This window comes from Lissotriton vulgaris, chromosome 7 (assembly GCF_964263255.1).
Source record: "Lissotriton vulgaris chromosome 7, aLisVul1.2, whole genome shotgun sequence".
In the NCBI taxonomy this organism is placed as follows: Eukaryota; Metazoa; Chordata; class Amphibia; order Caudata; family Salamandridae; genus Lissotriton; species Lissotriton vulgaris.
In genome coordinates, this window is record NC_141695.1 from 1727011961 (window position 1) to 1727028839 (window position 16879).

General features: G+C 47.2%; 1 protein-coding gene across 1 annotated transcript in view; it reads right to left on the minus strand.

Annotated features, from left to right (window-relative positions):
- The window catches only part of LOC147706462 (uncharacterized), a 265480-nt gene that overhangs the window by 63131 nt on the left and 185470 nt on the right, over positions 1 to 16879 (minus strand). The window contains exon 27 of the mRNA XM_086932975.1: positions 11607 to 11727. Within this exon, the coding sequence (XP_086789101.1) occupies positions 11607 to 11727 (121 nt within the window). The remainder of the gene's footprint in view (positions 1 to 11606; positions 11728 to 16879) is intronic.

A 16879-nucleotide genomic window follows, 5' to 3' on the forward strand; every position in this document is an offset into this window, starting at 1 on the left:
GGCACGGGGGGAGGAGTCGGAGTCCTGGGCCGAGACGGCGTGTACACTTCCGAGTACACCGAGCCCGGTGACCCTTTAGGCGAGGGGCGCGGAGAGCCATCCCCATCAGCAGGCGACCGCTTCCTCTTGCGTCCTCCACTGGAAGCAGCGTGACTCCTGGGACTAGAGTCCCTTCTGTGCCGTTTTGGAGAGGGTGACCTACTCCTCGACGCTGACCGCTGTCTGCTGGACGCAGAGCGACGCTTCTCCGGCGTCGAATGACGCTTCCCCGACTCCGGCGTCGAACGCCGTCTCCTCGGCGTCGACCCTCTTCTCCTCGACGTCGAACGCCGACCCCTCGACGTCGACCTCCTCTTCCGCGACTTCTCACGTCGCCCTCTCGACGTCGGGCGGTCCGCCCTCGACGACGAACGCCGCCGTCGTCTGGATGTTCCCGACGTCGAGGAGCCCCTCGACGTCGACCGGCGGTGTCGCCTCGACGGCGATCGACGGTGTCGCCTCGACGACGACCGACGGTGTCGCCTCGACGGCGAGCGTCGGTGCCGCTTCGACGGCGAGCGCCGATACACGTCACTGTGCCTTCGGCGTCGGTAGGAAGATCTCGACGTCGACGAAGACGAGGACGTCGACGGCGGCTTCGACGTCGGCTTCTCCTTCGCCGTCGAGCCGTCACGCCGTCTCGACCCGGAGCCCCGGGGAGAAGGGGAGCACGCCGTCGTCATCCCTCTCGACGCCGTCGTCGATGCCATCGACGTCGACGGAGAATGGGACCGTTTGCTGGACTTCCTGCCCCCGGGGAGCCCCCCAGGGGCCTCAGCAGAGGCAGAGGGAACCTTCCCAGGCTGCCCAGACCCACCTGCAGCCCGCAGACGCCTATCCTCCAGGCCAGCCAGCCTGATCTTCAATCTGTCCCTCAAGGTCCGAGCAGAAAGCTGCTGGCAGATTACACAATCCTCAGGGACATGATCTTCTGGAAGGCACACGATGCAGACCTCATGGGGATCACTCTTGGCCTTCTTCCTCTCACATGCTGGGCACTTCACAAAAAGGCCAGGCATTTCGGAGCCCCAAAACACCTAAAACAGCACAAAAGTGAGAAGAGAACACCAAGAAATAAACTGCAACACTTTTAGAATTCAAAAGTGCAAAAACAATTCCAATAAACCCTTGAAAAAGGGAGAGCTCAATGCCAGGGTCCTGTAAGCAGGAGCCGGAAAAAAGAACTGAAAGTAGAGGGACCTGCTATGCATTCTGGGATACTGGGAGAAGTTCTGGAAAGTTCTCTTAAAGGCACAGTATCCTATTTAAGCCACATAATGGCAGCCTATGGGGCTTGTCTGTCCCTACCTTCCTCTCTATCATTCCTGAGTCTTTGACTGGGGGAGGCAGGTTTCTCTATGGTAGAAACTAGCAGGCTGTGCTGTGTGTGGTGATTTGTGGTGGAATTTCTAGTTGAAGTACTGGACAGTGTATCCTGTGGATATAGGCTGCATTATTTGTCTTTAAATTCTCTCTTAAGTGTCTTTGCAGTTTCTGCATTATTTTGACAACTTAAGAGATTATTTTTGATTGCCATGGTCCACGCACATGGGCGGGACTATTCACTAGATTATGACTATACACAGAGATCCCCTACTACAGAACAATGTCTTACATTCCCCCCAGTACAAAGCTCTGGGCCTAAATCCATCGTTTTTTTGTACTCCACACCACCCTAGGTCAGACAATGGCTATATGAATGGTGGAATGGGCCCTCAGCTCTTCTGGAGGCTGCCTTACTTTTCTTTGCACCAGAGAACCCCACAAAAAGCTAATCGTCCACCCAATATTCTTTGGTGTGATCAATATACATGATGAAGCCTATTTTAGGGTTCTGCCGATTGAGTCTCTCTTCCTCTTTTGAGGGGTGAGGCAAAGCAAAGAACGTTGGGAGGGTGAAAGATTGCTGAAACGTGAAAAGCAATTACGACTTTGTGGTAAAAAGCCACACTGGTCCTAAACACTAATTTGTCTGGGAAAATGCCATATAGGGCAGTTGCATCGACAGAGCCTGGAGCTCACTCGTAACAAGATAAAGTGATTCCAGTGAGGAAGACCTTTTTGAGATTCAGAAGAAGCAGCAAGCAGCTATGCACTGGCTTGAAGGGGTGCACATGTATGGAATCACAAACAGTTTTGGAGAGAATATATATGTTACAAATCTTTAACAAACAGCATTACAATAGGTGACTTAAACAAGGACAGTTGACCTGGGAATCACAAACAAGCCAAAACAGATGATAAAAACCCTTTATCAGTGCACACGGCAAGACCTTGCTAGGCCAAAGGCAAAACAAACAAAACATTGGTAAGTTTGGCCTGCAAAAAATCTGTTTTGAGGGCTCAAAACAAGGCCTATGAGGAGGCTTGCCATTGTCTGGAGGTGGCCTACAACTCACTGTGACGACCCTGCCTTTAACAACAGGCAGTTGTCGAGGATGAAGAAAACCGCTATCCCCAATCTCAGAAGATGGGTGGCAACCATCACTTTTGTGAACACATGAGGGGAGCAGGTAAGGCAGAAGGGGAGCACAGGAAACTGAAAATTCTTCTGGCTGACCTTGAATGGCAAGTGACATCTGTGGGACTGTACAAGAAAGTATGCATCCTGCACTCTATGCTGCCCGGATCCAGTCAAAAGGAACTTAGGCCAGTGTGAGCTTTTTGAATTTGTCCTCCTGAAGACAGACATTTAGAGGGTGGGTGAAGATCTAAAATAGGACAAAGGTCTCTAACCTTCTTTGACAAAGAAATAGCAGGAGTAACAACCCATGACCACCTCTGAGGCCGGCACCCCTATAATAGCACATTTGGACAATAGAGCTTGCACTTACTGCAGCAAAACTGACAAGTGCTCCTCTGAAGACCAGTTCTGATGTGAGCGGATGCTATGGTGGGTCAAAATAAACATCAACTGCCACCCTAGGAGAAAATATTTAATCTTTCTTCCCACATGGAAGTTGTGTGCTGCTAAGAGCAAGCTAAAGAGCTTGGAGGCTGATGACACAGGGTCGGGGAACTGGGCAGATGGGTGCCTCTGGTGACCTGCATATTGCTTCCTTGATTACCAATCCCTGACCACGAAGGGATTGAGGTGACTGAAGTGGGGTGGGTGGGGAGCCTGGCCCTGGCTATGTGACAAACCCCTGGAACTCTGGAATAGCCTTCGTAGGACTGAAACCGATTAGGGAATTGCCTAGCAGGAGCGGAAGGCCCAAAAAGCATGGCAAAGCCTGTCTTTCCTTGAAGTGCTCACGGGAGGAGTCAGCTTGTTAGCAAAAAAAGCAAGGATCTATAAATAGCCATAAGCATGAGGGATGCCTACACATATCAAGAAAAGCCTTTGGATCTTACCTCACACATGGAGATGAACCACAACACCAGCGCTGATTGATCACTGCAAACTAACAGTAGTGTCTAGGCCAGCGCGAATAATTTATTTGGCTGGACCCTGACCATCCTGAAAGGTTTGAGCCCACAAGGCCCTGAACTCATTCGGGACCGCTAAGAAGATCTTGCTGGAGGTGTCCGAGAGGGCAAGCTTATAACAGCCTAATAGTCGTTTTAAGGAACAAAGGCCCGTAAGCACAGCCATATAAATCATGCCCAGGAAACCTAATTGAAGCAATCATTTCAAATTGTATATTCATTGATACGATTTCTGACAAAAACACGTTGACCCGGTTTCAATGATGTATTATTGATTGTGGGTGCAGAAGTGTTTAAGTGTTTGTAATTGTGACTTTGGAACATTGAGAATCTGAGTCACACATTTATGCACAAATGACTTCCTACAATTAAAGGTTTTGTGCCCCATAGCATGTCTTGTTCAATAAATATATGATTTTAAATGACAGATTCAAGTAAGTATTCTTGGAATGATTTTTTTCCAGAGTATTAAATATGTATTGCTGCACAGCACCTGTTCGACCCCTGTTCCTTCCTCTGCATTGTATTACTTGGTGCTTCTTGCCTATGTACCATACTGTGCAATTGCTGTATGCTTTTGTTCCACTAAAAAATTACAACAATTAAATATGTTTTGGTCTGCTTAGGGGCGGTTGTTCCTTATACCTGCAGTTACCCAAGGTCCCTATAAATCATTGGGTACCCTTGTGTATGCTAAATATAGAACAGCCTAATAAGCATCTGGTATTGATCAACCTCATGGCTAGGCTGACTGAAGAGAACATTAGTTTCCTGAATGCTCAATCCTTTTCAACTTTCTGTCTGGGGAAAGACGGGGGAAGAGGTTGTGGGGCATCCATTAGGATTCATTTTCTGGTGGAAGCTTGTAAAACAATAAGAGTAGTTGGGCATCGTTCTTTGGTGTCTGGACACTTGGCCTGGGCTGTAAATTCTGTTCCGCTCGTAGAATTTGGGTAATTTTTTGCATGTTCGCACTTTCAAAATGCGTGTTTGCAAGACATTTCTTCCTCAGCACGCAAACAGCGTTCGCGAACAGGAAAAAAGCATTGTGAACGGGCAGAAAAAGCTTCAGCAAACGAAAGACTGTATCCGGGGCAGTATCCAGCCCACAGGCCTCCTGCAAATCACTCTAGAGACTGCCATCATCATAATGTGGTGTCAAAGTCTGGTCAGAATAAGAACTGACAAGATGGTGGTGCAACTGATGATGGCCATTAAAAACTCTGTTTACTGCTATTTTAAAGTTACTGGGGATTTCAAATCTGACAAAAGAGACCGGTTCATTCAGGTGAATAAATGAAAGATCCAATGATCTATGACTGGTATCCTAAAAAGATAAAGATCGTGAGGCATTTAAAAAAAAATAAAAAAATAAGTTACAAAATAATAATATTGTAAAACACGACCAGTCTCTTTTTTTATTAAACATATTTTATTGGGTTTTTAAAAAACACGACTAGTCTCAATTTGTGAAAGCGGTAATTATTGGGAGTAAAAATATTTGCAGGTCCTCCTACAAAAACTGTTCTCTTTCAGAATCTGTCCTAGAGTTGGTGGAGTACAACACCTATATAAAACAACTGACTGTACCTTTTTCTTGCTTTCAGCAAGAGGCATCAATCTGAGGACACGCCTTCCCATATCAAATAGAATTCCATGAATCTGCCCACCCACCTGGCCTTAAGTGCTGCAAGAGGCTTGACCTGCACACTGAGAGCAATTATAGAGTAAATAATTAACAGCTGTCTTCTAGTCAGTCGTCTGAGGGAATAAATGAATGTCTTTCTAATGTCCAAGGCATTTAGCAGCATCTGCTACTGGTAGCCTGCTGCAAAGCCTTATAAGTCACAACTCCTGCCTGAAACAATCAGTGGAAAATTAATAGTTTTTTCCTTAAAAAATAAAGGTTAATACATTGTTCTCAGCTTGCTCTACAATGTAGGAGGAATGCAATATGCCTGCAAAAATACCAAAGAATTCAATGACATCCCTGCACTGAAAAATCCTGTGTATTCGCAGAATGTCTCAGCATAGACACACTGTAAACCTTTGTCATCGAGAACGCCCTTTTAATGTTTAGGAAACAAAGAAAGAAGATGGTTCATTGAATTTTACTATCTCCATCCACATACTGCGGTTAGCTCATAGGCATCTGCGTTTTTTCCTGTTCTGGGTGTATGAAGGTATTTTGATCTATCGGTTTGCAAATTAAGTCTAGGAACTTACCTCCTTTCCAGCAGTGCACAATAACAAACACTGGACGGCTGACCGTCTTCAAGTATATATAGGAGACAATGTCCCACTAGGTATCAGTAGCAGAGACAGTTAGAAAATTGCATACAATACGTATTACAAAGAAGGAACACAAGGAGTCTCAGTACATTTGTGAAAAGGTTATTAATCACCAATTTTCATGGAAATGGGAAGCACAGTTAGAAAGCAGCACTGTACATGAAAGATATTCATGGAGCAACCCAAATGGCACTTGGTGACAAGGTGATAACAAAGTGAAGGTGACGACGCAAGTGAACGTGGTGAACAGCGTGGTCGGCGCAAAGTGATAAAAAGCAATCAAACATAGGCTTCACATTGAGTCTACAAAATTAAAATGTTCAAATTCGGCACAGTTATGAGCCTATTGATAGTGCGCCGTGAAATCGCACTGTGTTTGTCGACGGCGTTTCGATCCTCTATGATTTGGGATCCTCTTCAGGACAGGGTTGACGATGATTTAGGAGTGCTGCATGGGGAAACAAATGAGTTCAGGAGATCGGGTATGGAAGAACGGTGGCTTAAATAAGGGCACGAGTGTGAGCCGGGTGATCGGGCCGTTCACGATGAAAGAAAGCCAGATTAATCAAAGGATCTAACAGTGTTGGCGGTGGTGGGGCACATGCAATTACGGACCTCCATGCGCGTATGCTTACTGATTACTTGAGATCGGGTGTCATACCAGTAGGCCTACAAATAAGGAACACCCCTGCTATTTTCACCCAAGATCCAAAATTCAGAACCAGTTTTAGCCACCTTGCCACCACATGCTCACGTCATTGGATGGTTCTAGGAATCGATACCGCCATAGAACATAGCCCCCTGGAACTACAAGAGATTGACGAATTGGAGAAACTCATCGCAGCTGACGACTCACTAGCTGATGCCAAAAGCCTCCTGGACAAAATCCATAAAACGATTGAAACCTTCAACACCTTTGAAACCAACAAAAAAGTCAATAAAATACAAAAGGACATCAAATTTTACAAAGTAGAAAACACGTATCCTTACCTAAATGAGGAGTTCTTCAATACCCCATATAACCCACCTATGACACGCAACTGGGGTAGATTCCGGAACAACCAAAGAATTACCTTTTCGGACTCGTCCAACACTTCAGCAGAAGAATCAGACTCTGGAGCTTCCACTTCCAGTAACAGACCTCAACCTCTCCTGCCACCCGTTTTTTTCTTTGTAATACGTATTGTATGCAATTTTCTAACTGTCTCTGCTACTGATACCTAGTGGGACATTGTTTCCTATATATACTTTATATCCAGTCCCAGCCTGGTCTATGGGTTTCACTCCTGTTCCTTTTCATTTTGACCGTCTTCAAGGGCACCATCACCAAGCAGAAAGGGTAGGTGGAGAGGTGATCAGGTGAACAATGAACTGCCGAAGATGTCAGAAACTGTTGTCTTGTGCTTGCCATTAAGTTTCTTCCACTGGTGTACAGTGTGGCCCTTTTGGTGTGTGAGGGGTATTTATTCAAACAGTATATACTTCCAACCATTATAGGAAACACACATGACATGTGATTACTTTATTCTGACATCTATCTTAAGGTGGATCTCTGTGTTTTAAAAAATGTTTCTAGAGGAAGACGTGTCCACCTCCAGCGCCACGTTTGGACACTACGCCTTCACTCCCTTTTTGTTTCTTTGGTAAAAAACCCAGCGGAAAACCTGATTGGGCCTGTTATCTGAGATGTCCCTCAGGAAGGGTGTTGTTTATGGCAGGAAAGAATTACTCACAGGAACCTTCAGTAAGGGGCCTGGAGTTCACCACCTGCTCATCCACCTAGCACATGGCTTCAGCAAGTCTGAAGGTCATACCCTAGAAGCCAATAAGGCTAACGTTATATGCTGGTATGCAATGCTAGAGGAATACGCTGTGATAGATATTTTGTCCTACTAGAATATGTTGGATTTGTCACGTATGGGTCTGATCCGAGAATACAGGACACTTGGGCACCTCACATTATCCGTGTGCCATACTGTGTGAGTTAGGAGCATTGCGCAGTTCACCTACGACAGACTTTGGAACCGAGAAACACACACCTGTGGATATGGCTGATATACAAATGCTACTGTTGGATATTGAGGGCTGAGCACGGGGGGGGGAAGGGAGGGAGGGAGGTTGGGTAACTGTTTTCTGTTCAGATGTTTTAATGGCACTGTATCCTGTCCGCTTTAACAAATGATCAACCGTTTCGCTTAACTTATGTTATCACAAGAATGCTGAGGACGAGCTGTATTAGCATACCGCTGGAGACTTACTTTATTGATATTAGCCCATTATGTGCAGCCATTTGAGGACACTTATGGATGCCAGACACTGTTGATGTATATTGGCTTACAATGGTTGCAAACGTATAATACTATGCCGCGTGATTACATGTCCTTTGATTGCCTCATAATGTTTGGCTCACTGTTCTGTAAAATCAATTAAAACACATTTAAAAAAAAATGCTAAAGTTTTATTTGGTGAGCCTTAATAATGGTCAACAAAAGGAACCAGTGAAGTGCACTGAAGGGCTTCAAGAAGCGTAAAGGATGTGGCTTTCTAGAGCTTTGGGTAATTTTCTAGTTGGTACATTGCAGAGTAAGCCTCTTTTTCCCCACAAACAATGATGGGTAAGACTCCCAGTGAGACTTACTCTTTCTGAGGCATCGGAGCTTCAGTCTTTGATGATATCAGCCCAACCTTGTGGTGCTCATGTTGAAATGAGGAAGAACTGTCAAAAAGAACTTTCCTTGGAAGCCCAATAATATGATGTACCAACCTGTCGGCAACTCCTTTAGTGAGGGTGTCCATGATATCAATTGCAAAGGTAGTCAATTGGAGCTGGCTACAGTGTGAGAACAATCTTTTGGTACATCACGACAATCATGGGAGAAAGCTCACAGGTATTTTAAGGAGAGATACCTGGGGAAGTATTAGGAATACTGCACACTTTCCCCGTTCCCAAAAGTGTGCCGGGCACAAATAGGGACAGTGCGTTGTATTACAAAGAATGTGCTGCCCCCAGGGCAGCCACAGACTCACATTGCCCTAGAGGAAGCACATTCAAGTGAAATATGGAGCAGCTGTTTAAAAGCTGCTTTGCGTTTCACAGTGCAGATGACAACCCGACCGCACTTTCACGAGGGGTGAGAGATCCCCTTACAGGCTGTTGCAGTGAGTGACTGCACTCACCTGCAGAGGGATGTCTGGGACACCCTTTCTTCTCCGATGAGGACTGCCTTTAGAAGGCGCACTGAATGTGTGCTACTTTTTTGTGGCGCACTTTCAGTACGCCACCTAAATGCATGTTTGCTTCTGCGCCATCGCCCATAATGTGACGCGGGCGCAAAGGCAAAATGATTCCCTGACTTTCATGGGGCCACATCCCCATGCACATGAGCGAACACTCTCTTATGATAGCACTGCCACATCATGGGCGCCAGCGCTATCAGAATTACAGAAGCGGGCACACAAATGTCTGCAGCCCTCCTCTGTAACACCATTGTGCCATGGGCGCACATATTAGTAGCGCCCCCAAGACACAATGTACAATATGGACCCGGGTATCAACCGCCAGGCAGTGGAGTGAGCCCCTGAGACAAAAGGACCAGAATGATAAAGTGGTTTTTACAATACTATTAATCAGAAGCAAATATCTGATCCTTTAGTGGGGTTTCAGGGTTGAACGTCTACCGTCTAAGGCGGAGTGTCCATATGACAACCTGCTCCTCATTTCAATGTTCTGTCAAACACCATATGCTTCTGCTGAAGACGACCTGTATCAAGAGTCCCAAATGAGTGCTGTATAGGAGTTTGGCATTTGTTCACTAGCAGAGTGCAGGGACATGCAAGGGTTTTGGTGTGGGCTCAAAGTGGAATACCTTTTATCGTGGATGACTTACCATTCCAATGCTCAGGCAATGACTACGCAAACAGTGGCTGGTAGCAGAGTCGAGCAAGGGGGTATATGCCGTTTACTTCAACAGGTGGCTGACCTTCCGGTTCTGCCTAGGTGGTCATAATTAGAACCCCTCACTGAGAGATTGCTGTTTCCCCATTCCTGCATTCCCCCAGCACTGCTCCGTTGGATTCCTTCAATCTTCTGGAATTCATTTTAAAAAGAAGTGCCCTACTAAGCTTCCAGTACTCATTCCCAGGAACAACCATTTGTCCTGTGGCTGAAACGACGAGCCAGTTCCTGGAGGCCAACGTGTTATCTGAGAGACAGCAACAAATGGACAAAGAATTTAGCCTGGTAGCTTGGCTAAATGGCTCACAATACACAGAAAAAGACGGGTTGGTGTAGTGCCACCAAATGCTGTGGTTTGCGCTGTAGGGAGGAACTATATATCTGCAATACACAAGAAACAGAGTGACAATTCAAATGCCAAATAGTTATCATAGCGATGCAACTACCTGAAAGAGAAAAGCACTCTTCAAGGATTGGTCCCCACACATTTTTAAGTGAACTTTAACTTAATTAGAACACTGTAAATGCCAACTGTTCCCAGGACTGGATATGAGCAAGCCCTTCTCTTATATTAAGCATTACCCCTTTGACATGAAGAACGTTGGCAAATCCATGTAGAGACCAGGCCTTTCTTCAAAAACTTAGGACTAATCGCTAAGATCGCGGCAAATGTCTCTGCTGAAGAGCACTGACTGCTTTTTGTGCTAAGAACCTCCTTGTCTGTCCTAGAACTTGAGATCCTGAGTGCACTTATGCAGTGAGGTGCTCAGTGCTGCTAAGGTAGACTTAGAATGCAGACAATGATCTAGGGCCCGCTTGATGGGAAGCAGAAAACCCGATCAGTCCATCCAACACATACTGCAGGCATGAGGCTGATAGGGGAGGAGCAACTCCTCACTGTTGGGAGAACCTGCACATTGCAGGAATGCAGGCGCATGTGACCCTGTGAGAGGACCTTCGTGAGGTGGCCTACCACCATTGTGATCCAACATAGACTATGGCCGGTATGTCACTCAGAAGGTTGCACCTTGAGTTGCGGCTGTTCACCGCTGTGAAGTTTTGTGACCCAATCTGAGCTTTACCAGAGAGACAGCATCCCCAAAGTGATGACAAGTACACAGAAGACTCCTCTGCAGGTCATCAAGATCAGAGAAACCATTTGTGATCTGCAATCACCCACACCACCAGCACTCTAACTCCTGCAAGCTGTTCCAACAAACCCTGGCCTTTGCCCTCACAGAATGCTCCCCTTCCATCTGCACCAGTGAGGTGTGTCCAACAAAGCAAGAGATTCAGAAAGCCATTGTGAGTTCCCTTAAACAAGACTTTCTAACAATATGATTTGTATGCACCATCGCCATACATAAAACAGAATTAGTTGTTAACTAAAACCTAGATTATATCTTTGTACGATTTCAACACCGATTTCTAGCGGACAACACAACCGCCCTCTCGCTAAGCAATGAGTGTGTAAGAAACATATTTGCTGTGATAATCATTGCATGTCTGCATTGAAATATGAAGGCCTTGGTTAAGTGCCATGAAAGGCGTTAACAGAGGGAAAAAGAGGCTTGTACTCTTTCAGTCTGTTTTCAGAAAGTTGTTGGCGAGCTGTCTCTTAATAATGCAGGAAGTACTTGGAGCCTAGACATTAAAGAAAAACAGGAATTGGGGTTTCTCTGAGTTTATGAGCGAGGAGATTGGTCAGACAGTTATATGGAGAGAGAGAGAGAATGCGAGTCAAGTATATTAAGGATGGGGATGAATTTCTGGAAAAAAATGGTATATCATGTAGGCTGAAATGAATATAAAAACACAGTACAGACAAAATGCAAACATAAAATATTCCCCTCCCCCCAATTTCTCTACAACCCTTTGTCATTACGTTTACCTTCCTGGCTCTGGTCGAGACACCCCTGTAGTTCCTGTACTCTTGTAGTCAATCTGCCACGCTCACCATCGATCTCACTCAGCTGCTGATGGATCTTCTGCACTTCATTATGAAGATCGTCCTGAAATATGGAGGCACAAAAAAACAGCGATCTTCTTAACCCAGGCAGATGATGCCACTTCAGGGCTGGGACACACTGATGTTGAGAGAAAGGGTCAGGGAGCACAAGGCTAACATTTTGTAAGGGTTGGTCCTAATGTATTGCTCTTGCGTGTATGTGTCTGTGTTGGGGAGGAGTGGAGAAAGAGTGGGGGAAACGGAATGGGAATAAATTCTCCTTTCACTATAGCAATGGACGGGTCACCGAAAGTGCTGCACTTTATGGCTCAGAATTAAGCCTAAGAATAAAACAAAAAGATACTTACCTTCGGTAACAATACTTCTGGAGAAAACAATCTTTCATGCAGATTATAACTTTAAAAATTATTATTCCATGCTTAAGACTGCTCCGTACAAGCTTTTACCCAACAATGTGGCTTGAGCACGCCAAATGGCTCTATGAAGTTAAGCTGCGACACTGCCTATGAACAGGACAAGCACCAGAGAACATAAAACGTGACAGAGAGGAACCCAGAGAGCAATGACCATCACCCATGTGTGCAGATGTTAGTTTCTTGCCTTTTTCCATTTCTGCGCCCAAAGACCCAGGCGTGAACAATTGTTGATACCAATGTGCTAAGCACTGGCTTGGGACCTTTTCAAATGTTACATGAGACCACTCAATACAACAGAGAATTGGGAGGACAGGGAGGAATCTTCGGTTAGGTAGAGTATCCACCAGAATAAACGTTACCAAAGGCAACTTGTTCTTCTGATGAACATTTCTAACTGTAGGTTCTTCACCATAGAATAGATTTCAAAGCAGTACCTCTCCAAATTTAGGGTCATTAGAGTGGACTCAGACCAAATCTTTCAAGGCTTGGAGGGCGAAAGGTCCTTCCAGCTGGACCTGGCTATAAATAAATGCAGTAGTGTTGTGTAAATGTATGCACCTACATACACATTGCAACCTGGCAGACGTCAAGGGCAGACACTGCACGAGCCAACATGGTGGTGGCACATTAGCCCCGGGGAAACGAGTTTTCTGGGTGAAATTCCAAGGGATAGGTTCTTGGCCAGTGTGTAGATGTTCTTAATGCAGAGGACGATCTACTGTGACAGGGAACTCTTCTGCACAACGGTCTGTTTCTTGCTCTGGAGAACCTACAAAAAGTTGATTATCACTTTGATGGCAAAGCGTCTCCTCCGCTTTCGGAGGATGAGGGGGGAGCATAAAACACAGGCAGAGTGATGGATTCAAAACTTAGAAAGGAGTCACAGATTTTGGCTAGAATGCCGCCAGAGTTCTTAACACCAACTTGTCCAGGAAAAAGGTGGTATTGGGTGGTTGCATTGAAAGTGCCTGAAGTACACTCATGCCATGAGCTGACGTAATCGCAATGAGGAAGATGGCCTTAAAAGTTAGGAGATGCAACAAGCAGCAGCGCATCAGCTAAAAGGAAACGTCATATGAAAAACGTCAAGACCAAGCGACGGTCCAACTGTGGCATTACAAAAGGTTTGGGTTTACTTAGTGTAGGAGAGTAGGGTCTGCAATCCTATGATCACCCAGATTTTTTGCTTTTGTTTCACTGGTTTACGACTTTCTCTGGCTGTGGGCCTGCCAATCAGACCCACAGCCTGGCTGTTCTCTTTCTAAATTACAACATGTACCCTAGGTGCATTTACCAATTGGTACTGGGCCACCTTATCAGACCCTGTAACTCAGGGCATAGGTGTACCCAGGGCCGCCAGGGGCTGCAGCATGTATTATGCCACCCCTGGCTGGCCTCCTAAATTTGACACAACTGGCTGCATGACAGCTGGGGCGAAGTCGTGTAATCACCCTTTGCTGTAGATATAGTAGCTCTATATCTAACCATACAATGGACACCCGAGTCCCTATCAGTCACTCCTATGGCAGGCCTTGACAATCCTGAAGGCAGAGTGCATGGGCTCGCGTGAACTGTGTTCTGGCCCGAGCCGAGCCGGTTGCAGCTTGCGGAGAAAAGACCCAATGGCTGTTCCATGATAACGCGTGCCACATCGGTAACTTCGGTGTCGCGTTATCAAGACATGTCGAGTAAGGTGTCATACGAATCGGGATGCTGCCCTCTCACCAACTCTGGCGACGAGGTTAGCATTCCGCCCTTCTAGAGGGACACGACATGTACGTAACTGTGAACCCCGGTTAAAGTTAACGAAAGCCTCAGCTCCACAAAATGGACGCTGCCACCACAGACACGAGTCTGACCTCCTGCTGCTGGGAGTCCTTCCAGCGAGGAGCACTTGGACAAAGGGTTTCCTGTCGAGGGCGGTGTTCGCACCGTCCCAGACAGGGTTTGTGTATTCTGGGTAGGTAGGGCTTTTGCGAGAAGGTGACTGCGGAGTGGAACCCCGGTGCTCACTACGCATCTGCCGGTTAGAACCAGTTCCAGGGGCGACAGCCCTGGCCTGGGGAAAGTCCGGCAGGCGAGAGGGGTGTAACTACCCCCCTTCCTGGTCCCACCCTTAGGGCAGGACCTAGTCATGTACCCACCCCTTTCTTTAGGATAAAGGCCGGAGCGGGGACCCTTCCAAATTAGATCATCTTTGAATCAAGAATACTTTCTACGAAAGGACTTCAAGACTCTTCTCAAGATTTCTCCCTTGTGGCTAAGGAGTAGTCACCCTGCATCAGCGGGCACCATCTAAGAACTCTGCGGTTTGCTGTAAGTCCTTCCTCAAGGAATCCGACGGCCCAGCTCGACGAGAACCGGCTTCCCTGGCACCTCTGACCTCTACCCACGTCATCAGCTCAGCTGTGATCTGTGGGTGCGACGAGACCTCGAGGGACCGGCCATCATCAGAACCTGCACGCTCTTAAACCCAGCACGACCATCGAGGTAACTCTCTGGTGAGTGCTCTGGGGTCCGAGAAGCCCCGACCCTGAGCCGCTCCAGCTCCGAAGTGCAGTCCCCCAGCATCTCCACGATCTGCGTGGGGCCCTTCTGCTCGCAGCTCAGCACGTCGCCTGGTCACTAGCCGCTGGCTTGTGCCCTTCTGTGGCGACATCCGAGAATCATCACTGCCGGTCTGGTTGCTCCAGACTGGCCCTTGCTTCCATCTTTTCGAGAAGCACCCCGGACCCTCCAGGTCCACTCAAGACGCCGACAGCGACATCCGTCGTGGGACAGCTCGCACCTCCACCGTGGTCGCCGACAACGCCTCCTGGTCCGTGAGACTGCAGAGCCTAGCGTCGCCCACTCACCTGGTCGAGGTGACGGCCAACCGGTGCCTTCCTGGTACCCTCTGACTACTGGCTAGTAGTACGAACTTGGTCCCCTCTGCTTTCAGGTTTCATCAATCTCCGATCCAGGCTTGGATCTCTACGAACTATTCAGCACTGGTCGCCGGCCAGCAACTCCTTTTCTTCCGGCTCCTGGCTCGTCAGCGAAGACCCCGACGCCTGTAAGACTTGTGCAGCCGCAGCCCTCGTGGCTAGGTAACTCGGCATTTCAGTGCCTGCATAGCCTCCTTACTCTAGGGTCCCGAGTTCCTCGCTTCCGACTTGCCTTAACCTTTCCGTGTCCTCGGACACTTGTTTTAACTGTGCACTTAAAGTATTTGCTAAAGAGATTTGGTTTGTGCTAAGTACCCTGTCCTCATAAAGAGTACAGGGCTGTTGTGATTCTTAATAAATATACTGTTTATTTTCATAGCACTTGTGTGGTGTCCTTTCACTGGGTGTTCAAGGGGTACATGTGTGGTAAACAGCTGGCTTAACACGCCCTCTCGAGTCTTTAGCCTTAGACTGCTCGTATCCACGCTACTAGGATAGCTGGTCTATAGGTTGACTTACAACCAAACACCATAAGGGTCGTTGGAACGATACATAGCGGTCGCTAGAATAGCGAACGTTGCATATCGGGCCAACTTCTCACACTTAGTTTGTAGGTTTAGGCATTCAGGGACCCTGCCATGTGGTTTGCTATCAGAAAAATGCCATGACATTCCAGCTACCCCCAAATGCGCAGAGCTTCTGACAAAGGTCCCAGAATCCCACTCTTCCCTGTTTGTTGTAGTACCAGAGGGTGGTGAAGTTATCCATGAGAACCTAGACTAGCCTCTTCCTTAAAGACGGTTGGATGGTCTTCCAAGCCAGACTGAAGACCTTAAAAGCCAACAGATGATATAGAGCTGGCCCACGGCTGGAAACCAGAGGCCCCTGAACTCACCACTCCACCCAACCCAAATGTCCCCCCCCAGCCTAGCACATAAGTGTCCATCACAGTAACCTCTGGATTTGGACGAGAGAGGGGACACTCGACCAATTGCTTTTAAACAGGCACCACTGCAAGCCTCTGCGAAGGAGTCAGGTTGAACTTTGGCTTGTTGACAGTGATCCGCAACAATTTTGGAGGTGGCCCATGACTGACTGAGGTGAGGCCGCATTCAAAAGCCAGTTGTTGTGGTATGAGAAAACAGGTATGCCCAACCTCTGAAAATGGACATATCCAGGAGGGACGCCTGCACATCGCTGAAAAATCCTGTTGAATGCAACCATGTATGACAACAAAGTATGAAACTAGTACTGGCTGTACTCCACAGGCAATCATTAGTATCCAGACCTCCAAATATTTGGCTGTGCCCTGTCCATCATGAATCGTCTGAGACAAAGAGGCTCTAAGGTCTTCCGGTACTGCCGGTAAGAACTTGCTGGCCATGTCCCATGGGTATGTGCGCAGCGACCCATCAAACCAACAGCATTAACAGATAGCAATTCTAAGATGGCAGAAGAACACATGCTCTTGTCTAATGCCTCAATCTTCTTGGACTCCCTGGCTGGAGGTGTATTTGAAAAAGAGTTAGGATTGACCTTGCTGGTTGAGGCATATACGATAAGGCTTGTGTACACATCATACAGCTCTATAGAGCAGGGGGTTTGGTGCAAAATCTCCATGTGTTTGCTGTGTCGCCCTAAGTTGGCAGGGTATGCCCAGACATGGCTCACTTTGCCACTGGATACAAGCTAGCCTGGCTGATTAGGGGTGTTACCCCGAAACAAGGCCCAGGATGCTTGTTTCCGGTTCAGGGAAGACCTGGCTTGGCAGTTCAGGCTGGACTGTTCCCATGAGGCACAGGGTCAAGACTGATTTGCATATAGTTGCGTTTGAACTGAGGTGGCGAAGTGA